Source organism: Penicillium angulare (assembly GCF_028827245.1).
Source record: "Penicillium angulare strain IBT 27051 chromosome Unknown utg000002l_segment0_segment0, whole genome shotgun sequence".
NCBI lineage: Eukaryota > Fungi > Ascomycota > Eurotiomycetes > Eurotiales > Aspergillaceae > Penicillium > Penicillium angulare.
Window position 1 is genome coordinate 805,789 of NW_026623161.1, and position 18,398 is coordinate 824,186.

The 18,398-nt window shown below is 48.3% G+C and overlaps 7 protein-coding genes across 7 annotated transcripts; 3 read left to right on the top strand and 4 right to left on the bottom strand.

The window, feature by feature from the left end:
• Positions 1-748: 748 nt before the first annotated feature.
• On the top strand, positions 749-1,018 carry N7478_001763 (uncharacterized protein; the record flags this gene model as incomplete). The annotated part of the gene is made up of 1 exon (XM_056917977.1): positions 749-1,018. The coding sequence occupies one exon, from the start codon at positions 749-751 to the stop codon at positions 1,016-1,018; it is 270 nt and encodes an 89-aa protein (XP_056783588.1).
• A 365-nt stretch (positions 1,019-1,383) lies between these two features.
• N7478_001764 (uncharacterized protein) lies at positions 1,384-1,812 on the bottom strand (the record flags this gene model as incomplete). The annotated part of the gene is made up of 2 exons (XM_056917978.1): positions 1,384-1,629; positions 1,765-1,812. The coding sequence occupies 2 exons, from the start codon at positions 1,810-1,812 to the stop codon at positions 1,384-1,386; spliced, it is 294 nt and encodes a 97-aa protein (XP_056783589.1).
• Positions 1,813-2,566: 754 nt separating this feature from the next.
• On the bottom strand, positions 2,567-3,364 carry N7478_001765 (uncharacterized protein; the record flags this gene model as incomplete). Its single annotated transcript, XM_056917979.1, has 1 exon — positions 2,567-3,364. One exon carries the CDS (start codon positions 3,362-3,364, stop codon positions 2,567-2,569), a length of 798 nt encoding a protein of 265 aa, XP_056783590.1.
• Positions 3,365-4,011: 647 nt separating this feature from the next.
• On the bottom strand, positions 4,012-5,349 carry N7478_001766 (uncharacterized protein; the record flags this gene model as incomplete). The annotated part of the gene is made up of 3 exons (XM_056917980.1): positions 4,012-4,788; positions 4,814-5,104; positions 5,179-5,349. 3 exons carry the CDS (start codon positions 5,347-5,349, stop codon positions 4,012-4,014), a joined length of 1,239 nt encoding a protein of 412 aa, XP_056783591.1.
• A 658-nt stretch (positions 5,350-6,007) lies between these two features.
• On the top strand, positions 6,008-7,545 carry N7478_001767 (PWI domain-containing protein; the record flags this gene model as incomplete). The annotated part of the gene is made up of 4 exons (XM_056917981.1): positions 6,008-6,111; positions 6,171-6,261; positions 6,321-6,485; positions 6,541-7,545. The coding sequence occupies 4 exons, from the start codon at positions 6,008-6,010 to the stop codon at positions 7,543-7,545; spliced, it is 1,365 nt and encodes a 454-aa protein (XP_056783592.1).
• A 721-nt stretch (positions 7,546-8,266) lies between these two features.
• N7478_001768 (CRAL-TRIO domain-containing protein) lies at positions 8,267-9,896 on the top strand (the record flags this gene model as incomplete). Its single annotated transcript, XM_056917982.1, has 4 exons — positions 8,267-9,019; positions 9,116-9,157; positions 9,218-9,317; positions 9,376-9,896. 4 exons carry the CDS (start codon positions 8,267-8,269, stop codon positions 9,894-9,896), a joined length of 1,416 nt encoding a protein of 471 aa, XP_056783593.1.
• Positions 9,897-10,899: 1,003 nt separating this feature from the next.
• Positions 10,900-13,155, bottom strand: N7478_001769 (putative cell wall protein; the record flags this gene model as incomplete). The annotated part of the gene is made up of 1 exon (XM_056917983.1): positions 10,900-13,155. The coding sequence occupies one exon, from the start codon at positions 13,153-13,155 to the stop codon at positions 10,900-10,902; it is 2,256 nt and encodes a 751-aa protein (XP_056783594.1).
• Positions 13,156-18,398: the final 5,243 nt, after the last annotated feature.

The following is an 18,398-nucleotide window of genomic DNA, read 5'->3' on the forward strand; positions in this document are numbered from 1 at the left end:
TATGGTAAGTTATTTACTTCATGCTACTTGTTTCATCTCTAAATTTTTATTATTGTTCTCTGGAGCCCTCAGTTGAGGAAGTGCAGTTATAAAACCCGTTGAGAATCAATACGCGATAGCGTGGTGGAAAGGCGGTCATTTTTGGCGTCAAGGGCTATCATTTTCGGCCTCGTTTTCACGCTTCACCATATTCTAGATGTAATTAACTGTAATTGAAACTACGTCCCCTATCGCGCAGGGGAAGATAGGCTAGTATGTTCTTGGTTTCGAACAGACTAGTAGTATTAACAATAATCTGTTGTTAAGTTGCAATAGTCATGTTATTGGATCCAGCGGATGCTTCATTAGCAGCAATTTCCTTTTTGCAAACAGCCCAAGCAATACTGCTCGTCTTTGGTACTCGGGCAAAGCGAAGCTTTTTATGTCGTGGTTTAGCCCTTGAGTGGCGAATCACGACGTTGCAGGTAAGGGGCAATGCATGAAATTAAATGATAAAATCAACGACAAATCAAATCTGTTTATTGAAGATATCGACCAGCCCTGCTTGTCGATACTGCATTGTTTTATGTACTGATCGGATATGTCGCACAGCATTGCTTTTGTGGTTTTCACTAGCCTTGCGTCATCCCATTTGTGCTTTTTCCTGTCCCACATAATAAGTGATCTCGTAAGATCCTCTTTTTTTCCGTAAATACTTCTTCACCATTCCCATGGCAAAGAGTGCCCGACTTCCCTCTGGTGAGAAACTATGTGGAAGAGCAGAACCCAGCTGGACCAGAATTACGGCTCGGTGGCGACCATCAGCAAAATCAATGACCTTCATCAAGAATCATGGGGAGAACAACCGTGCATTGAAGCTCTGAGCAGCTTTTCAGATTTAGAGGAGCAAGAGGATGAAATCAGTGGCAGATATATGTCTGCGGTTGTTTTTGCTATCGCCTGCTTCACGATAACGGGTATTGTTTTCGCACTGTTCCTCGCATTCAACATGACCGTGACATCTTCATTCGCTCATTAATATCATGATGGAGTACACAGGTGCAAGTATCGTTACAGTGAACTAGTGAGCACTATTAATTATGCGTGATATTTTGACGATGAGAAACTGACTCTATGGCCTTTTCAAACGAAACAGGACGAGTATACCTCCATGCGAAGACCCGGCGGCCTTGAATATTCATGAAATGCGCATGAAATGTACCGAGACACTTCATACATTCATTCCGGGTACATCAGTTGATTCAAAAGTCTTTTTCTTTCGGCGTTTGGGAATAACACTTATATTGGGTTATGATCACGGCTGCGCATTCCACAAAGATACCACATAATACTCGGGCTGCATTGACGGATCTCCGAAACGTTTACATTATTAATCGGGCGCTCCTATAATAGCTCTTTCAAAACCTGGTCCACATTTTGTCGCGCATTCTTCAAACCATCATCCACTTCTCCGTTCGCATGCCTTGATTTGACCTCGTAATGGAACTTGACAAGTTCCTTTGCGCGTCGCAGATCCTCTTGCCTTTTCATATCGGAGCCACTTTGTTCCACACCATTGTTCGCAGTAGAGTCATTTGGTCCTGCGATTGAATGGTTGGCACTGACTAGAGAAAGGGCTTCGTTGTGGCCCTGTTTGGGATTAGATTAGAAGCTGTCTATGCGAACAAGGGATTGCGGCGGCTGAAGGTGGAGGGGCAATTTGGATGTGGCTGAGTGGGGCGGAAAGGATGTCCATCGCCAAGCGAGAGGGGGCTAGACACTTACGCAAACTCGTAGAGATGTAACATCGGATAGAATCTCTGCTACCTGCATTCTGAATGGATGTGTATATGTCTTGGGGAGTTGTGAGGTTAAGGCGTTGATGACGTGCCGGACGGGGGTCTTGGCAGTGTTCGCTCAGTATGGGTCGCCAGTGGCTGTGGGCGGATATTTGCGCCACTAGATAGACATGAACCCATGAACTGCCCGTTGCGGCTTATGCATTTCTTATTAACAAAAATTGGTATTACATATGAGGGTAAATCTGAGTGGTTTTGAAGGAGAAGATTGTCATCATCAAAACCACCTTGTACATATGGTGCGGCCAGCTTTTGGTTTCAGCTGGTTAGGCCCATTGCCCTGTCCCTATTTTCCCTTTTGATAGTCGATAAATCCAGATCAAAAGTGTCAAGCCAACGTCAAAGAAGTCAAATACCAAGGCCCCACCAAATATTATGGCGTAGTATGTCCACGAAAGGGAGTTCGACAGGGTCACTGTGGTAACAACGACAGCCCACGGCAACATCCATAAGAAGTTCGATCCGAGTGCTTGGTATAAATACCAGCGAGGAGATGTCGCAAGGAGCGCCGCAGCAAGTTGATAATTGAGTCCGTAGAATATGTACGTCCAGTCGATTGCCTACAGAATTAACTTTGTTAGAATTAGGTCTTTCTAGTTGGTATTTTGTAAGACTTTCCTTCCACATTTTTTGCGTTATCTCTGCCACTGGTTTTGATCCGGATAAATAAAAGGCGAAAGATTGTATACCACGGATGGAAAGAGCGATGCACATGACTGCCTCGAATATCAATGCAATAATGCATGACATGAAGGCAGGCCGTAAGATCCCTTGAACATGTTAACTAATGACCATGAGAGGGGCTTATAGTACTCACTTAGAATCTCAGCTCTTGAAGCTTTTGGGTACTGTGCCTCTCGATCGGCTCGGAATCGTCCCCAATTATGACCAACAAAAGCGAGAGTAGACGCTTCGAGAGCCTGGACGGGTACCATGATGAGCCCCCATCTAATTGTCGTAAAGATACCCCAGGCAGTAGCATAAGTTTCGCCGAGTTGAATTATTCTGTTGATGAGCCACAAGTATATGGCATTTCTAATTGCTGACTCTGCGAATGTCCAGAGGCTTGGCCGCACTAGAGTCAGCAGATCATCGAAGCTTACTTTCAATCGTCCACAATGGCCATCATCTCCTCTTTTTCGTTTCACAACAACCAGGCCAAAATAAATTAATCCGACAACAACGGAGACGACCTCACAGACCAGCCTTATAATAGCTTGTATGACGATAGTTGGCTTAGAGCTACCGACGTGAAACCTTGAAATGAAGAGCAGATCAAGAACGATGTTGATCAAGAATTTGGCTGTGCTGATCATCAAAGGTACATCTGGATTATCCAGTGCCCTAGTGGAAGATGATAGCGCAGCTTCAGCAGAGGATGTCAATGCTTGAACTGAAGACAGCCGCACATATGTGAGAGAAGCGTGTCGCACTTGAACTGGAACAAATGCGGCAGCCAATCTTTTTGCGGTCGCAAGAAAGATAACACTCATGAGAAGGCCCAGAGTCGCGGTGGCCAATATCATGGTGCAAGCGAGGTTTAACCGGGACTGAATGGTTCGGGTGGATTTATCGCCGATTACAAGCCATGCTGAACGAGGCAGTCCATCATTGATAACATTGACAATCACGCCGATGTAGGTATACACATCTGTTGTCACCACTAGGCTTGAGTCGATGTTGGCAACCCACAACTTGCTGAGTGTGCTGTAAAGTGCTGGAGGGATGAAGGCGAGCAAGTTGAAAATCAGTGAGCCCGTGTATCTATCACTTCGTTAGTATGCGCTTTTCTTCTCTGACAGGACCAGCTTTTATTTCAACCCTACGTCTGTCGATTCCAAAATTTCAGATCTCGTCGCCTTGACATTTCGGCGACTTCGGCTTCCGTACCCCAACTTGCTCTGTTAGAGTTCACTATTGAAACTCGAGTAGTCCGTCCCATACCTTGTGCTTGAAATGATGATAGAAATAGGTGGGGATTTTTGAGCGGGGTGAGAGGCGCTAAACTGATAGCCCCTCTCTATAATACATGCACTCTAAGAGCTAAGAGAGAACTTCCAGATGCGGTAAACCTTCCAACTCATTTGCCATTGACTGAAGGGATAAATCATTTGTTTGATTGTTTTAGTTTGGAGCATTTATTAATCTTTAGAGATATACGATATTATAAGATTCAAGATAATCTTGTTCGAAGCCATGCGGTAAATGGGGCAAAGAAATGCGTTTCGCGGAACTCAGGTCGTTCACAAAATGATACAAGGGCATGGTTTCGCTGAGCCTCGGTAACTTCCGTCACGTGAAGCAGCTTCGCTTGATCCACAGGACAAAGATAAGGTGGCTGTCTAGTATCTTCACAGAGACATGATGTACCTTGCATACAACAAGCATAATAGACACAGTGGTCAATTCCAAAACAGTGGCCAAGTTCATGACTCGTTGTTCGACAAATACGGCCAAGCCAAAGTGCTGTAAGTGATTCTTGAGACATATTAGAATTATCAATAGTGCTACTGCGGGTGAAAGCTGCGTCCAAAGATGTCACTGGTGACTCTGAGTCTGTTGAAGCCTCTAGCGTCTTGGGCTGGTGTCCTTCGGTCGGTTCGGACTTCCCCGGTCGTTTCGCCTTAGGCATGGACGTGGAGCAACATGCAGATATATAGACGGCACAATGTGACAAAGGCCAAGCATGAACTCTCTCAATAAACTGAGCTTCATCAAGATCCGGATTATATCGAACACTTGAAACCACGGCCACCCTACTTCCACCATAAGCCCGGCCGCAGATGAATGTGTCATCTTCATCTTCATAGAGGTCGTGATCTACCAGAAGCAGAAGGGCATATGCATCTTTTGGCAAAATACTTATAGCGGCATCAAGAAGATCGTTGGTATCAAGCTGTCGGCGATAAATCCCGTCAGGGCATGGTCGCGTACGAATACGTACACATTCCTTTGAAGTATTGAGGCCAACATACCCAACTTGTGGATGTTGCTTTGACGTTATTGACGATTTCCCTCATCCCACATGTGAATTGTAGGGCTGTCCGTGGAAGAGCTTTAACTGGTAATCCATGGTAAAAAGCTGATAAATACTCGCAAACATCTGGGAAGTTTGGTGATTGAGTCTGTGTACCCTTACCAAGCCCCTGAGGGCTGGTCCAGGACTCCATGAAGCTGACTTGATCATCGAATGTGGGCGGCGAGACCACATAAATAGTCCTTCGTTTTGAAGTGACTGGATTTCGGTCCTCTTCATCGAGCCACTCCTGAAAGCTCTGCGTTGGGTACTTCGAGTCCACCGCCAGGTCATCGTCGGGGAGAATCAAGGAGGGGGGAATACATTTGGATTATCATCTAAAAAAGGCTTCTCTCGAGAACTAGCACCCTCTGCGTTAGCTGCTGCAAGTCTTTCGGGTTTACCAGGCCGCTTGAACCCCGCGACTCTGGCATGACTCGAGGATGTGTAGCGGATGGACGAATGTGTACAGGGTGAGCTGGATATTTCAGACATTATCAGAAGTTGTAGTCCGTAGAGCTTTTAGCGTAAAGTGAAACGGCTTCGAATATGTAAGAGTTTGACGGACAGTTGCGTGGTTGCGTGAGCATTTGAAACGGCCCCAGGCAATTTGCGGCTCTGGAGGTGAGTGGGGAAACCTCCTTTGGCCTAATATTAACATTTACCCTCTCGCACATGGTTATCCGCACATTTTTGAAGTATATTCTTCATAGATAGAACTTGAACCTTGGAAAAATGAGTGGAGTGACGATTGCAAGATACTTTATATCATAGTAGAAGGTTTATTTATTAACCTTGAAGCTGCAGAGGAGTGATAGGCGCTAAATTGAGAACCCCTTTGGCTAGAACACATGGATGCACCAGTCGCTAAGAGCCCTGGAACTTCAAAATGTGACAGACCTGCCAGCATATTTGACATGGAGGTACAGCGACATATGTTTCTGTAAGATTGAGTGTTAGTTAGGTGACCACTAGCCTGCCTGGTTCATAAGGCAACCTTGGAAGCACGTAAAGTTAGTTAGTTAACTAACTAGTTAAATAGGCAGTAACTATTGGTTCTCACCGCCCTCGAAACCGCGCATCATTTAATCTTTTGCTCTCTCTCTCTCTCTCTTTCGGGCTCGTCAACTTCTCTTTTTTCTAGCCTTCAAAAATGGCTGCCCCCGTGGATGCGAAGCTGCTCCGGCAGACCAAGTTTCCCGCAGAGTTCAGTCGCAAGGTAGACATGACCAAGGTGAACATCGAAGTGATGAAGAAGTTAGCTTCCCCGGATTTTGATCGCGACGACACACCCTGCTAATGGCTTCCGGCTGCAGATGGATTGCAGGAAAGATCTCAGAGATCCTCGGCAACGAGGACGATGTTGTCATTGAACTTTGCTTCAACCTGATTGAAGGAACTCGCTACGTATGCGGCCCGTCCTTCATAATGCTGCTCTTAGTCAAGCTGACGGAATTTCCAACTAGCCCAAGATCAAGGAACTTCAGATCCAATTGACTGGGTTCCTTGACAAAGATACCCCAGGTTTTTGCAAAGAGCTCTGGCTGCTATGTCTCAGCGGACAAGAAAACCCCCAGGGTGTTCCAAAGGAGCTGCTGGAAGCTAAGAAAATGGAGCTCATCCAAGAGAAGGTAGTTCAAATTCGACGAATTGAGTATACTTCCTACTGATTCCTTTTTACTATAGCTCGAGGCTGAAAAGGCCGCCGAATCCGCTCGCCGACAGAGAGAACAAGACTCAGCCCGAGAGCGTGAAATGGATGATCTCAGAAACAGAGAGCGCGGAGATCGTGGACGAGCAAGAAGAGGCCCTGGTCGTGGTGGTCGTGATAGCCATGATGACCGTGACTTTGAACGACGGAGATCACGCTCACCTCGCAACCGAAGCCGGGATCGATACCGTGAACCCCCACCTCGTCGCGAATTCGATTCTTACGTCCCATCTAGCTCCAACCGAGGTCGCCGCCCAAATCGGTCGCCTTCTCGCTCCCGATCCCCCTCCCGTTCCCTTTCCCGTTCGCCCCCTCGTAAACGCCATCATGACCGACTTGATCGTTCTTCAGACCGCCGCCGCCGAGCCTACAGCCGATCGACCTCCCCGAAACCCCAAGACCGCAGAGAAAAGAGACGGAGTTCGGAACACGGTGATCGACACAGGCCCAACCCCCACATTGATACCTCCCGCTCACGATCTCCCAGAAGAGACCGGCGGACACGTCGCTCAGACTCCCGGAGCCTAACTTCCCCATCTCGGCACCGCCGTCATAACAAACACTCCGACTCAAAGGACCGTTCACACTCTCGATCACGTTCCCATGAAAGAAGTGCAACGTATCGTCGACACGAGTCTCTACACATGAGTGAACAGCTTAACCTGGGGTTTACTCGTCGTCACTTGATTGGCGGTCCTGGCCGACAACGCAGTCGGAGTCGAAGTCGTACTCACGATCGTGGCCGAGATGGACGACACCACAGCCGCAGTCCGGCAAGGGAGCATGCACGCCGACGCTCTCAGGACAGATACAGCCCGCCCGCGCGCAGAAAACGCGCCTCTTCCTCACCTGCCCGCGATGGAAAGCGGCAGAGATTTACTGACCAGCCATCTGAATATTCTCATCGATCCCCACCGGCTGACAATCAACCCCATTCAGAGCCCAAGGACCCAGATGATGCTGATAAGGTGGATAATTAAGCCAAAATTCAAGGGAGAAAAAACATGTACTCGCATTTAGCACATCTGAACGTTCAAAGCCTCATATACACATTCTTAACTAATAATTTCTTGCCGAATTTATTGTCGTTTCAACCCACTTCCCATACCTTATGCACTATTCAATCTGTACCTTCTTTTCTACCCGTTAATCCCCCTTCCACAGCTCTGATCGAGTGAACCTGATTCATCTTGGCAGGTCTTCCATGAGCAGGGGTTCGAACTTAATCCAATGATGGTGAGCTTTCTTAACTTTGATTTGACTTCATCCTCGTGATAATGCTATGACACAATCCTCCCGAGTTCCTCGGAAAATTATCTCCACTCCAAACCTACTCCAGGTTTTCCAGCTCCTTAGTTTTTTAACTTCGTTGATACCTGCGCGTTTGCGTTAGTCTTGAACACTATCCTCATCCCGGACCTTGCAGATCGCTCCCTCTCCCGTTTCCAACTTGGACTGGGAAGAACTCTCCTCGGCTCTTCTCGCGTGCGGGGCTAACGCACGATCAATCACATGGAGGGGCAATATGATGACTGGGTCCAAAGGGTCCAAAGCTCTGCAAAAAGCAAAAACACAATGCTGAATGGGGCCAATCTATAAGTACTTAACTCAGACCCATCCCGAGGTCGCTGTGATTTCGGGTTCATCTCACCACATGCTACCACGATCCGATCCGCTATAACAACCCCGCTATAGCTCGCGATGCCAGACCCCATAGCTATTCCAGAGGGGTATGTCGGAAATCTCGCTCCATTGCAGCAGGAGAAGCTGGTCCAGTTTTGGAAAATCATTCAGCAATCATGGGATTCCACGTTGACCGGCCCAGATGCCGATGCTAATTCGGTAGCCGGCTCGACAAATACAAAATCACACCGACGGTTGTTTTCGTTCGGTCGATCGCCAGCTCAGCCTACAGATCACGAGCTTTCCGCCATTCCGGCTAATCTGCTTGCCTCTTTAAAACAATTGGGGGCCGCCGCAGGAGATCTCAGGGCCATTAATTCCCTCTTAACCCAGTTACCTGGCGACGAGCTTCGAAGCGCATTCCTGGACATACTTAAACAAGACCACGCCGACGCACTATGCTTGCGATTCCTGCGAGCGGAGAAATGGGATGTTCCTAAGGCTTGGATCAAGTTTGTGCGGGCGCTGAATTGGCGCGTCAATGAATATAAGGTCGAAAAAGAGGTTATGTCAAGAGGAGAAGCGTATGCATTTGAGAAGTCCAAGCTGGAAAAAGATTGCGATGAGAAGAAAGATGGAGAAGGATTCATGCTCCAATTACAAACAGGAAAGGGACACTTACATGGCCATGATAGAGATGGTCGCCCTATCTGTGTTGTTCGAGTGCGAACTCATCAACCTGGTACGCAGACAACAAAGGGGTTAAATGACTATATCGTGCAATGTATTGAGAACGTACGCCTGTTGATGGTCTCCCCTGTGGAGTCGATGGTACGTCTTGCGGGGAGCCGAGTTCCAAGTTTCCAGAGGATCCACCATATTTAGACTTCAATGGTTTGCGGGCTAACAGTGGAAATCATCGTCCAGGCTATTGTTTTCGATTTGACTTCGTTCGGCCTTTCAAACTGGGTACGTGGATCCATTGAGGTGGAATCTCCGCGTCATCAGCCAACTAACCATGCGGAGTAGGAACTTGCCCCGGTTAAATTCATTATCGACTGTTTCCAAGAAAACTATCCAGAATCATTGGGCGCTATGATCTTCTATAATGCCCCTTGGATTTTCTCAGGTGAGATCCACATCATCCATATTGTACGAATCCCTTCTCTAATGCCGCGCGTTTGCAGGTTTCTGGAAGATCATACAGGGTCTCCTCGATCCCGTCGTGGCCTCAAAGGTACACTTCATAAGTGGTCCCAAAGAACTAGAGGCACTCGTTGCCCCCGAGCATATCCTCAAAGAGCTCGGAGGCGATGAGAACTGGGAATGGGAATATGTGGAACCCCAGCCAAATGAGAATGAGAGGATGCTTGATACCGCCACTCGGGACTCAATAATGGACGAAAGGAAAGCACTGGCTGAAGAGCTATTCCGTCTAAATGCGGCTTGGGTCTCAGGTTCTAAAGATGAGCCTTTGAATGAGAACAGGGACTCCGTGATGAAGCAATTGTCTGAGAACTACTGGCGGTTAGATCCGTATGTGCGGGCTCGTAATATTCTAGATCGCACTGGTGTTATACAAGAGGGTGGAAAGATTGATTTCTATCCAACTTCGCCGTCTACTCCTCAGGCCATTGAGGCTGAGGCTGAGTCGAAAGTGCTTGTCAAGGAAGCCAATGTTGCCCAGCCGGTATCTGTAGCAGCTTGAGCTACTACTTTTCTGTCTTCTGTTGTCCTTGTTTCGGCAATTCACTCCGTTTTTCGTTTCTTGACACTTTTTTTACTGTTCTCATATTATCCATTGGTCCATTGAATGTCAGTACAAGTTGCAGTGTAGGCAGAAGCTCGGTGTTCGAGATGTTAGACATTTAGGTCATAATGTGTATTAATGTCTCGGTCTAGTTTTCTCGGTTGTAATTGTGATTTTCTTTCTCGTACATGGTTCATATGCCTTGTGATTTCCAGCCGCGAAGAATAAACTTTTGTTAGACCGGTTGTGGTCTGCATGATAGAATGTAACAAAGTATTCTGAATCTTTATCATCACCATTGAAGACTTGCCTCATCACGACCCAAGCAAGAGATAAAGAAAGCTTATCTACGGAAGCACGATCTATTTTTTTTTGCATTTAGTGCTAAGTTCAATTCCGCTAAACAAGTTGCGGGAAGATCTCCCGTATACGATCCTAGTGCGAGATAGACTTTATTGAAAAATCATAATGAATCCTTTTGGCTATTCTAGAATAGTAAATCACTTTTCTCTTGAAGATCCCAAAGCAATAAATAATAAAACTAAGACTCGAAGCAATTGAAGTCAAAGCAAACAAAAATACAAGAAGTAAAGGAATGTACTCCATTGAAAGAAAAATGGGAATCTCAGGTCTTAAGAAAATAACAAGCAATCCTCACTTGACAGAAGAATAACTTCTGCCAAGTGCTATCCAACACAGTTGTGGCCAAATTTCCCAGAGCAGATTAACATTAGTTGGAATTAGATATCTACAAGCAGGACAGAGACAAGGAATCCGAATCGAGTCCCCATTATATCAGATGAGTTGGGGTCTGACGGTTAACCTTGGCTCTGCATTGGAACAAGTCTGCACGCCACACCATCGAGGCTGAAGGTCATCTTGTCATGAGGGATAAAAATAGAGAAAATGCGTAGAAAAACAGTGGCGTCTAAGCCTTGTAAAAAGGAAATTGTGTGAGCGTTTATTCGCAACCGCAAACGGTCTTGGTGACGGTGACGGTTTCAGGGCCACCGGGGACGGAGCCGGAGCCAGATGGGGCGGAGGTTGGAGCTGGGGCAGGGATGGTCTCGGTGTATCCAGTACTCCAGGCGGGGACAGTCTCGGTCCAGCCAGTGCTCCAGGCGGTGCTGATGGTCTCAGTGTAGCCAGTGCTCCAGGCGCCGCTGAGGGTTTCGGTGATAGCAGTGGTCCACTCAAGGGTCTCGGTGGTACAGCCGCTGCCCGGGGCACCGCCAGAGCCAGATGGGGCAGGAGCTCCAGTAGTAGCAGGGCCTGAGCCGGAAGGACCCGAGGGAGCAGGGCCGGAAGGTACAGAGCTAGTGGCGCCAGGGCCGGAGGGAATAGAGCCAGAGCCGGAAGGAGCAGGACCGGAAGGCACAGAGGAGGTAGCACCAGGGCCAGATGGGATAGAGCCCGAGCCAGAAGGAGCAGGGCCGCTGGGGACAGAGCTGGTAGCACCAGGTCCAGAGGGAACGGAGCCACCACCGGAAGGTCCAGAAGGAGCAGGGCCGGAAGGCACAGAGCTAGTAGCACCAGGTCCCGAAGGAATAGAACCTGAGCCGGAGGGAGCGGGGCCGGAGGGAACAGAAGAGGTAGCACCAGGGCCAGATGGGATAGAGCCCGAGCCAGAAGGAGCAGGACCGGAAGGCACAGAGGAGGTAGCACCAGGGCCAGATGGGATAGAGCCCGAGCCAGAAGGAGCAGGGCCGCTGGGGACAGAGCTAGTAGCACCAGGTCCGGAAGGAATGGAGCCTGAGCCGGAGGGAGCGGGGCCGGAGGGAACAGAAGAGGTAGCACCAGGGCCAGATGGGATAGAGCCCGAGCCGGAGGGAGCAGGGCCAGAGGAAGGACCGGTGGGAGAAGGAAGGCTGGGGGCGGAAGAAGAGCCGGAGGGGCTGCCACCGCCAGAAGGACCACCAGGAATGCTGCAGCCGGTGAACCACTCGATGATGATGATTTCAATGGTAACGCTGATGTCGATGCTCGTGCAGCCACCAAGGAAGGCAGCAAGCTCAGCACGAGCCTCCCAGGACAGAACAGTCAAGCTCTCGCCGGCAATGAGGAGACCAAGAGCACCACGCAGGTTCACGCTGAGCAGGGAGATGATCTCCTCAGTCAGGAAACCAGTGATGTCAACGAGGAGACCGGTGACAATGTCAACGGAGGCCTCAGCAGTGACGGCAACTGAAAGCCAGAGCAGGACAACGGCCTTCAGCTCGACACCGAGGGAGCAGCTGGAGCCAGTGAGCCAAAGAGCAAGGGAAGTACGGAGGTCGACGTCCAGAGCAGCGGCAAGCTTGCCCTCGGCACAGGCCTTCAGGGCAGCACGAACGTTAACATCGATCTCGACGTCAGCCTCGAGGTAAGCGGCGATAGAGGCCAGAGCACCGGTAGAGAGAACACCAGACTCTTCGACGAGGACCTCGATGGAGGCACCAACGGAGAGGGAAGTAAGAACATCAGTAGAGATAGAACCAATAGCGACGAGATCAGTGGCAGCCTCGCCCTTAATCCAGGCGAGAACAGAGGCCTTGAGGCCGACTTCCAAGCCGCAGTCGGAGCCGGAAACCCAGGCGAGGAGGGAAGCCTTGATATCGGCATGCAAACTGCCAATGATACCACCAGCAGCGCAAAGGTTGAGACCAGCCTTGATGTCAACATCCAGCTCAGCATGAGCGGAAATGAAGGTAGTGAGGGAGGCCTGGGCAGAGGCACTCAGGACGAGAGTGGCCTCGTACTCAGAAGACTCGACGATACCGTCGATGGTAACAAAGATGGACTCCTTGGCGGCAAGCTCAGCGCAGGTGGGGATGTAGACGGACAGAGCAGCAATAACGCTCTCTTCCAGGGTGGCGACGGAACCCTCGCACCAAGACAAGAGGTGAGTCTTGAGAGAACCAGTGATGACGGTTTGGCTGCTCAACCACGTCTTCAGCTCGACACGGGCATCAGCATGGATCTTGGTAGCACCACATCCAAGAAGACCACCCTCGAGGGCGGCAGCACCGTGGGCACTCAAGCCAACGAGCAGAGAGCCGGATGATTGGCTGTGGCCACCCAGACCCAGAACACCAGAAAGAATGGTGTCGATATCGGAACCAATGGAGCCAAGGATTTCGGCAACGAGACCGAAAGTACGACGCTCGTTAGAGACGTCAGCTGGGTAGGCAAGAGCCGAGCCCGCCAGACCGGCGAGCATAACAAGAGAAGAACGCATTTTATATCAGGAGGTGATAACGAGTGTATGTAGGCGCAATAGCGTCGAAATGTTTGTACAAAAGGGTTCTAAAAAGAGACAAGAGAAGAAAAAGAAAACGGTGGAACGACTAAATGCCGTTCACAAAGGAATTAACGATAGACTGGTGAAGAGGTGGAAGAAGGTGAAAAGGTGGAGGAGAAAAGAAGATAATGATGAGCAATCGCAATCTGGGCGACGATCCTCAATGTTTATATACCCCTGATGATAAATGGGAAAATCAAAGCCCTGGGAAGCAATGACCAAGGCAGTTGCATCTCCACTGTCAACATGATCCACGCTGAGTCGGGAGACCCAGAGGATCAGGTCATCAGACGAATAGAGGGCTACCCCGGTCTCGAAGGCTTAGTCCACATTTCGAGCTATCTGACCCCTTAGGCTCGCGGATATCGGGAAGGTAGACCTGGATCATCCAGGGCAATGTGGATACAGGGCTCAAAGGCTTCCAGTGAGAAATCACAAACAGGTTGGATATACCATATCCGTACCCACTTGTGCCCGCTCGTGCCGTTCATCTGTGGCAAGGTCGTCAGAAAAGGTGTCAGATTACATTTCATCTTGGGATTTGCATACCGACTATGGCCCACACAACCCTTGGATCTTTGATACCCGACCCATTCATTGCAACACACGTTGACCGGAGTATCTCGATCTTCACAGATGAGGATTTCTGCACATCGTACTCACGCAGTCCAATGCATAAGTGCGGCCCAGCAACGAGGAGCCGAATCTCAAGCAGGCAACAACAGCGAGGATCGCTACTTGCGATGCGGTCATTTCCCACCTGCTCTTTGTTGACTAGGGAGACTAAGGGGAAACGATCGTCGAGACCCACTCAAACGGTTTGATGGCCCATAACCCGAGAATTAATTTGCGGATATGGATAATGTATTTCCAATTCCCCTTTTTTGGGACATTGAGGCTAGCCCTGGACCAGAGATTTCTCTCCTTCATTTCATGGGACTCGTCCAAACGAACCTCTGCAGGGGTAAATCTCGAGGAGTATAGGCTTTCCGAGTGGCTGATTGTGGATCAGCCCAATATGGCTTGGAACCCCGGGGGTTTAGACAAGGAACATGCAGAGTGGTCTATACGCTTTTGGGATAAGGGTGCGTTTCGTTCGACGATGTAGTCCCACCAAGAGGAGAGCTATCGACCGACTTCCGTATGAAAGACTGTGGTCCAGAGCATCTGTGGTTCTGGTTGATGCAGCTACTCCGTACTAAATCCGAGAAAAAAACACGAAAAAAAGAAAAGAAAAATCGAATCCTGCCAATGGGTGTTTATTTTTGGTTCAAGATTTGATTTCGATTTTCCAAGATTAAATTTTTGCCTTGTTTGTTATATCCGTACCCCATTCTTCGTACCTTTGATACGTATAGCTCTGGCAATTGCGTGGATAGATTCGCAGCCTTCAATGACGATCATCAGGATTATACCCCGTATGGAGTAATGATTTTAACCCTTCCCGTACTACCGCCTGCCAGATGCCATGCGAGTGCGGCAGGATTTCGGGAATAGACAAGTTTTGGGGGCAATTATGCAGGTGGTAGTAGTCAGCATGCTTGAAATGCATCTCCACAATCGAATCCCGAGGGCTGTGTTGGCTTCGAAGCAAACAAAACCACCTTTCGTTAATCTCCAGGCACTGGGATCATTACAGGTTTACGACCTCCACTAATGTACGCCACGGTTGGAATCGTAACAATAGTTCAGGTTCTCCTGCAGCTTCCTGCATTCCCACCCCCACTCAGCAAAAGCCGTGTCGCAGTTCTTTTGCAGAAAGACCCATAGCTCGGACAAGAGCAAAAAAAGGCCAAGTGCCATTTGAGCTCGTTCCTAAAATTGGCGTCACCCATAAAGCTAACATGCCAAGGACCAGGGGTTTCCTGACGTCCCACACGACGGCGGGCTCGGCGAGGATTCGCACTAAACGCAATACGGAGTAGTGCGACTCGGAACGGAATTTCGGTCTCCTGAGAGGGGAATGGGGAGGGGGGAGCACCAAGCTCAGGCTGTTGTTTGTTATCCTTTAAGCTTCTCTGCGTGTAGCCCCACAAACTACTGCTCCAAAACGACCCTAGCCTGTCGCCCGACGCCATCGAAAACACTTTCGGCATGGTGAACCAGTTCGTTCGACCCTGATCCAGAGTTGACCCTGAGGCGACCGGGGTTTCATGACTCCCGTTGTTCTATGGTTCTACCAGGAACGCTCTGGCTAGCCTCTTTTAAGGGGTATGAGGCTTTATTATGCTTTGGTGGAGGCTTGCGATGAGAGACAAATTCTGACCTGGAGAGTATGGAGTACAGTGCTTTGTTCGAACTTGTCTCAGCCCACCCGACGGTAAGGTTTTGGGAAACCCAAAGATATTCATCGTGATACCGAAAACTTGAACTTCATTAGTAGCCCTTGGGGCAAATTGCGATGCGTCCGATTTGGAACCAAACGCAGTGGGACAGTTGTAAGAAGTCTTTGCGGTCGGTAACCGGCGGAAGTGAGCAGGCAGCCATCTCCCCCTCATTGCCTTCTCCTGAGTCCATGCAGCACTTAGCTTACTTCATCCACTTTTATTTTTTCTACCCACTTCCCTCCTCGGTATTTCACGGAGAATTCAATCTATTTGAATTTTGATCTATTGATTAGCTTCCAAGGGATCATGAACGTATCAATTGACTCTATTTTAGTCCTTTGAAACACCTCCGGAATGCTCAATCTCGAACTCCTGGAGGACTTTTGACCCGCTTGGGACACCAATGGCGTACTTTGTCCAAATTGTATTATTTATCAGATTATCCACTGAACAGACTGAACAGTGCTCCGTAGATCACATCCATTTTACGATTGAACTCTTCGCTGTCCATACATCCATCCCAATGCTTATCCTAATCCTAATCTGGAACATCCAACCGAGACCTGCATGAAGGAACGATTGCAGAGTACAGGGTAAATGATTGAAGGATCAAATCGATCGATCCATTGACATCACATGAAGGTGTGCTCGTTCTCGCCTGTTGCTTTGCATTCGTGCAGTGGATCGCATTGCATTGCACCTCGCGTGGCAAAAATTTCCGTCCTCACGCAGACATGCACGGAATTTCTCCGAAATTATTTGTTGTATCTCATGCAGCGTGACAAGGAAGATTATTTCTTCCAAGCGACCGTTAATATCAGCAAATGGTTTGGAAAATTATATCACGGCTGGTTTAGATCTATATTTGAGTTTGGACCCAAAATAGGCCATCTGTGGATGCACCACAATTATAACCATGGGACGACCATTATTAAGTACCTGCGAAAATCAATATCCACTATTCTAAAATGTAAACACTGAAAATTTCAATTCTAGAGGAATGGATTCACATGTGATTTTGAAAAAAAAGTGAGAATCAAACAGTGATATTCACTATGTATTCTGAGTATCCAACCTTGAGAAAGGGCCAGCATGGACGGATGCATTCAACTTGAAAGTTCTTGCAGAAGGTACAGAGTACTACTACTAGTAGGTGTATATCAATTCAACTATGTAGGTAGCCATAGAGGACTGTAGGGCATTTATTTTCGATTGACAGATTCCACATTGTTTTTCAGCATCCTTGTCTTCCAATGCCTTCACGATCGGTCGCGCCTCGTGTGCAAGCTACTGCAATCTCACCAACCACATGGAGCACTCCGTATCAATGAACCGACCCGTGTGATCAAATAGTCCAAATAGTACGCAGGTGGCGCACACTTGAGGGGGCCTCCCCTGCCAAAAGAAAAAGGTACGTACGCTATGAATAGAAGCAATCCCTGACTCGTGCCCCTGCCCCTTTACTGACCGCGAGCCTGATCAAGACACCATAGTAACAATGATAATTACCATCTCTATACGCTCCTCATTCCATTCAAATTGTTCACCGCGATCAAAAACTAGTTCATCGTTTGACAGGTCGCTTTTTCCTTCGCCTCCAAGGATTCTAGCCCATCAAAAGACCACGAGCGACGCTATATCGAGCGCCTCTAACCATCTCGTTTCCTCCTACACAATCAAAGGATCGAAGCCAGGATGCGTATTGGGGAAAAGCCTTCTCTAGTTAAGCATCTGTGTCAAACTTTTTACTTTGATTGGATCTTAACAATCAATACATTGGTAACGCTACCAACTCTCGCTAGAACATCGATTGCCCTGAGCGATCACCGAATATTGCTTTCCCGACACAAACCGGCTCGAATAATTTCATCGTCAAATTTAAGTTTTTCCTGTGCTCCGACCAGTTTGTTCGGTGATGTCAAACCATGCCTACATCCACAGCAGGTGCCCAGGTGAAGTCGACATTAGGATACACTATGGATCGCTCCATATTCAAAAAAGCATCTAGCCCATGGATTGAAGTACCAAGATCAAGATTCCAAGCGCTAACAACTGTCAAGCAGCGTTAATTGTATCCTCCTGGGCACTGCAACGTTGCAATATACTGACCACAGAGCGCGCGAAGCCAAGCCTTGATAAGGAAAACCTTAGAATCAACGCTTCTCGGGCCTTTCTCATCGAGGAATAATCAGGGTCTCGAGCCCTGTAATGAAATTGCTCATCAGCCACCAGGGCACGGGCGCGACTCGTGTCTGCGACGATTGAGGGTTTCTCAGTTTGTTCTATCAGCCGTAATTCACTTTCTTCTGTATAGCGCATAGCCCCTCACTTTCGAACATCTGATTTTGACCTGTGAATCACCAGGTTGTACTGCGCTTTCGCAGTCTGATAGTCTAGAAATATCCACGAAATAATTTCTCCAATCGTTTCGATCCCAATGGTCTTGCTGTCCGACTCATTTCAACATGTACATTCTCCGCGCGAGCTGGTGGCTTGCCGCCTGCATGGGAATCTTAATCGCGAGGCTTCCGACATAGTAGTAACCTAGAAGTCGATCTAATATTCCCGCGCAATGAAATATATCCGCCCACTGATTCCTTCCCTGTTATATTCGCTTTTCGAAATGTCGAGCGCGCGAGATACCTAAATCCCAGATTAAATATGACATATGGAACCTAGCCAACAACAGCCTCTAGTATGATCGTTCCTATGACTTGAAAAGGGTAAACTGGACCAGCCAAGACCCCTACTTTGCATTTGACTTCTTTCATTCTATGAACAATGAGGCTCGATGGACAATCATCTGGACTTTGGACAGGCACAGTTGTAACGAGAAAACCTTTGAATCTGATC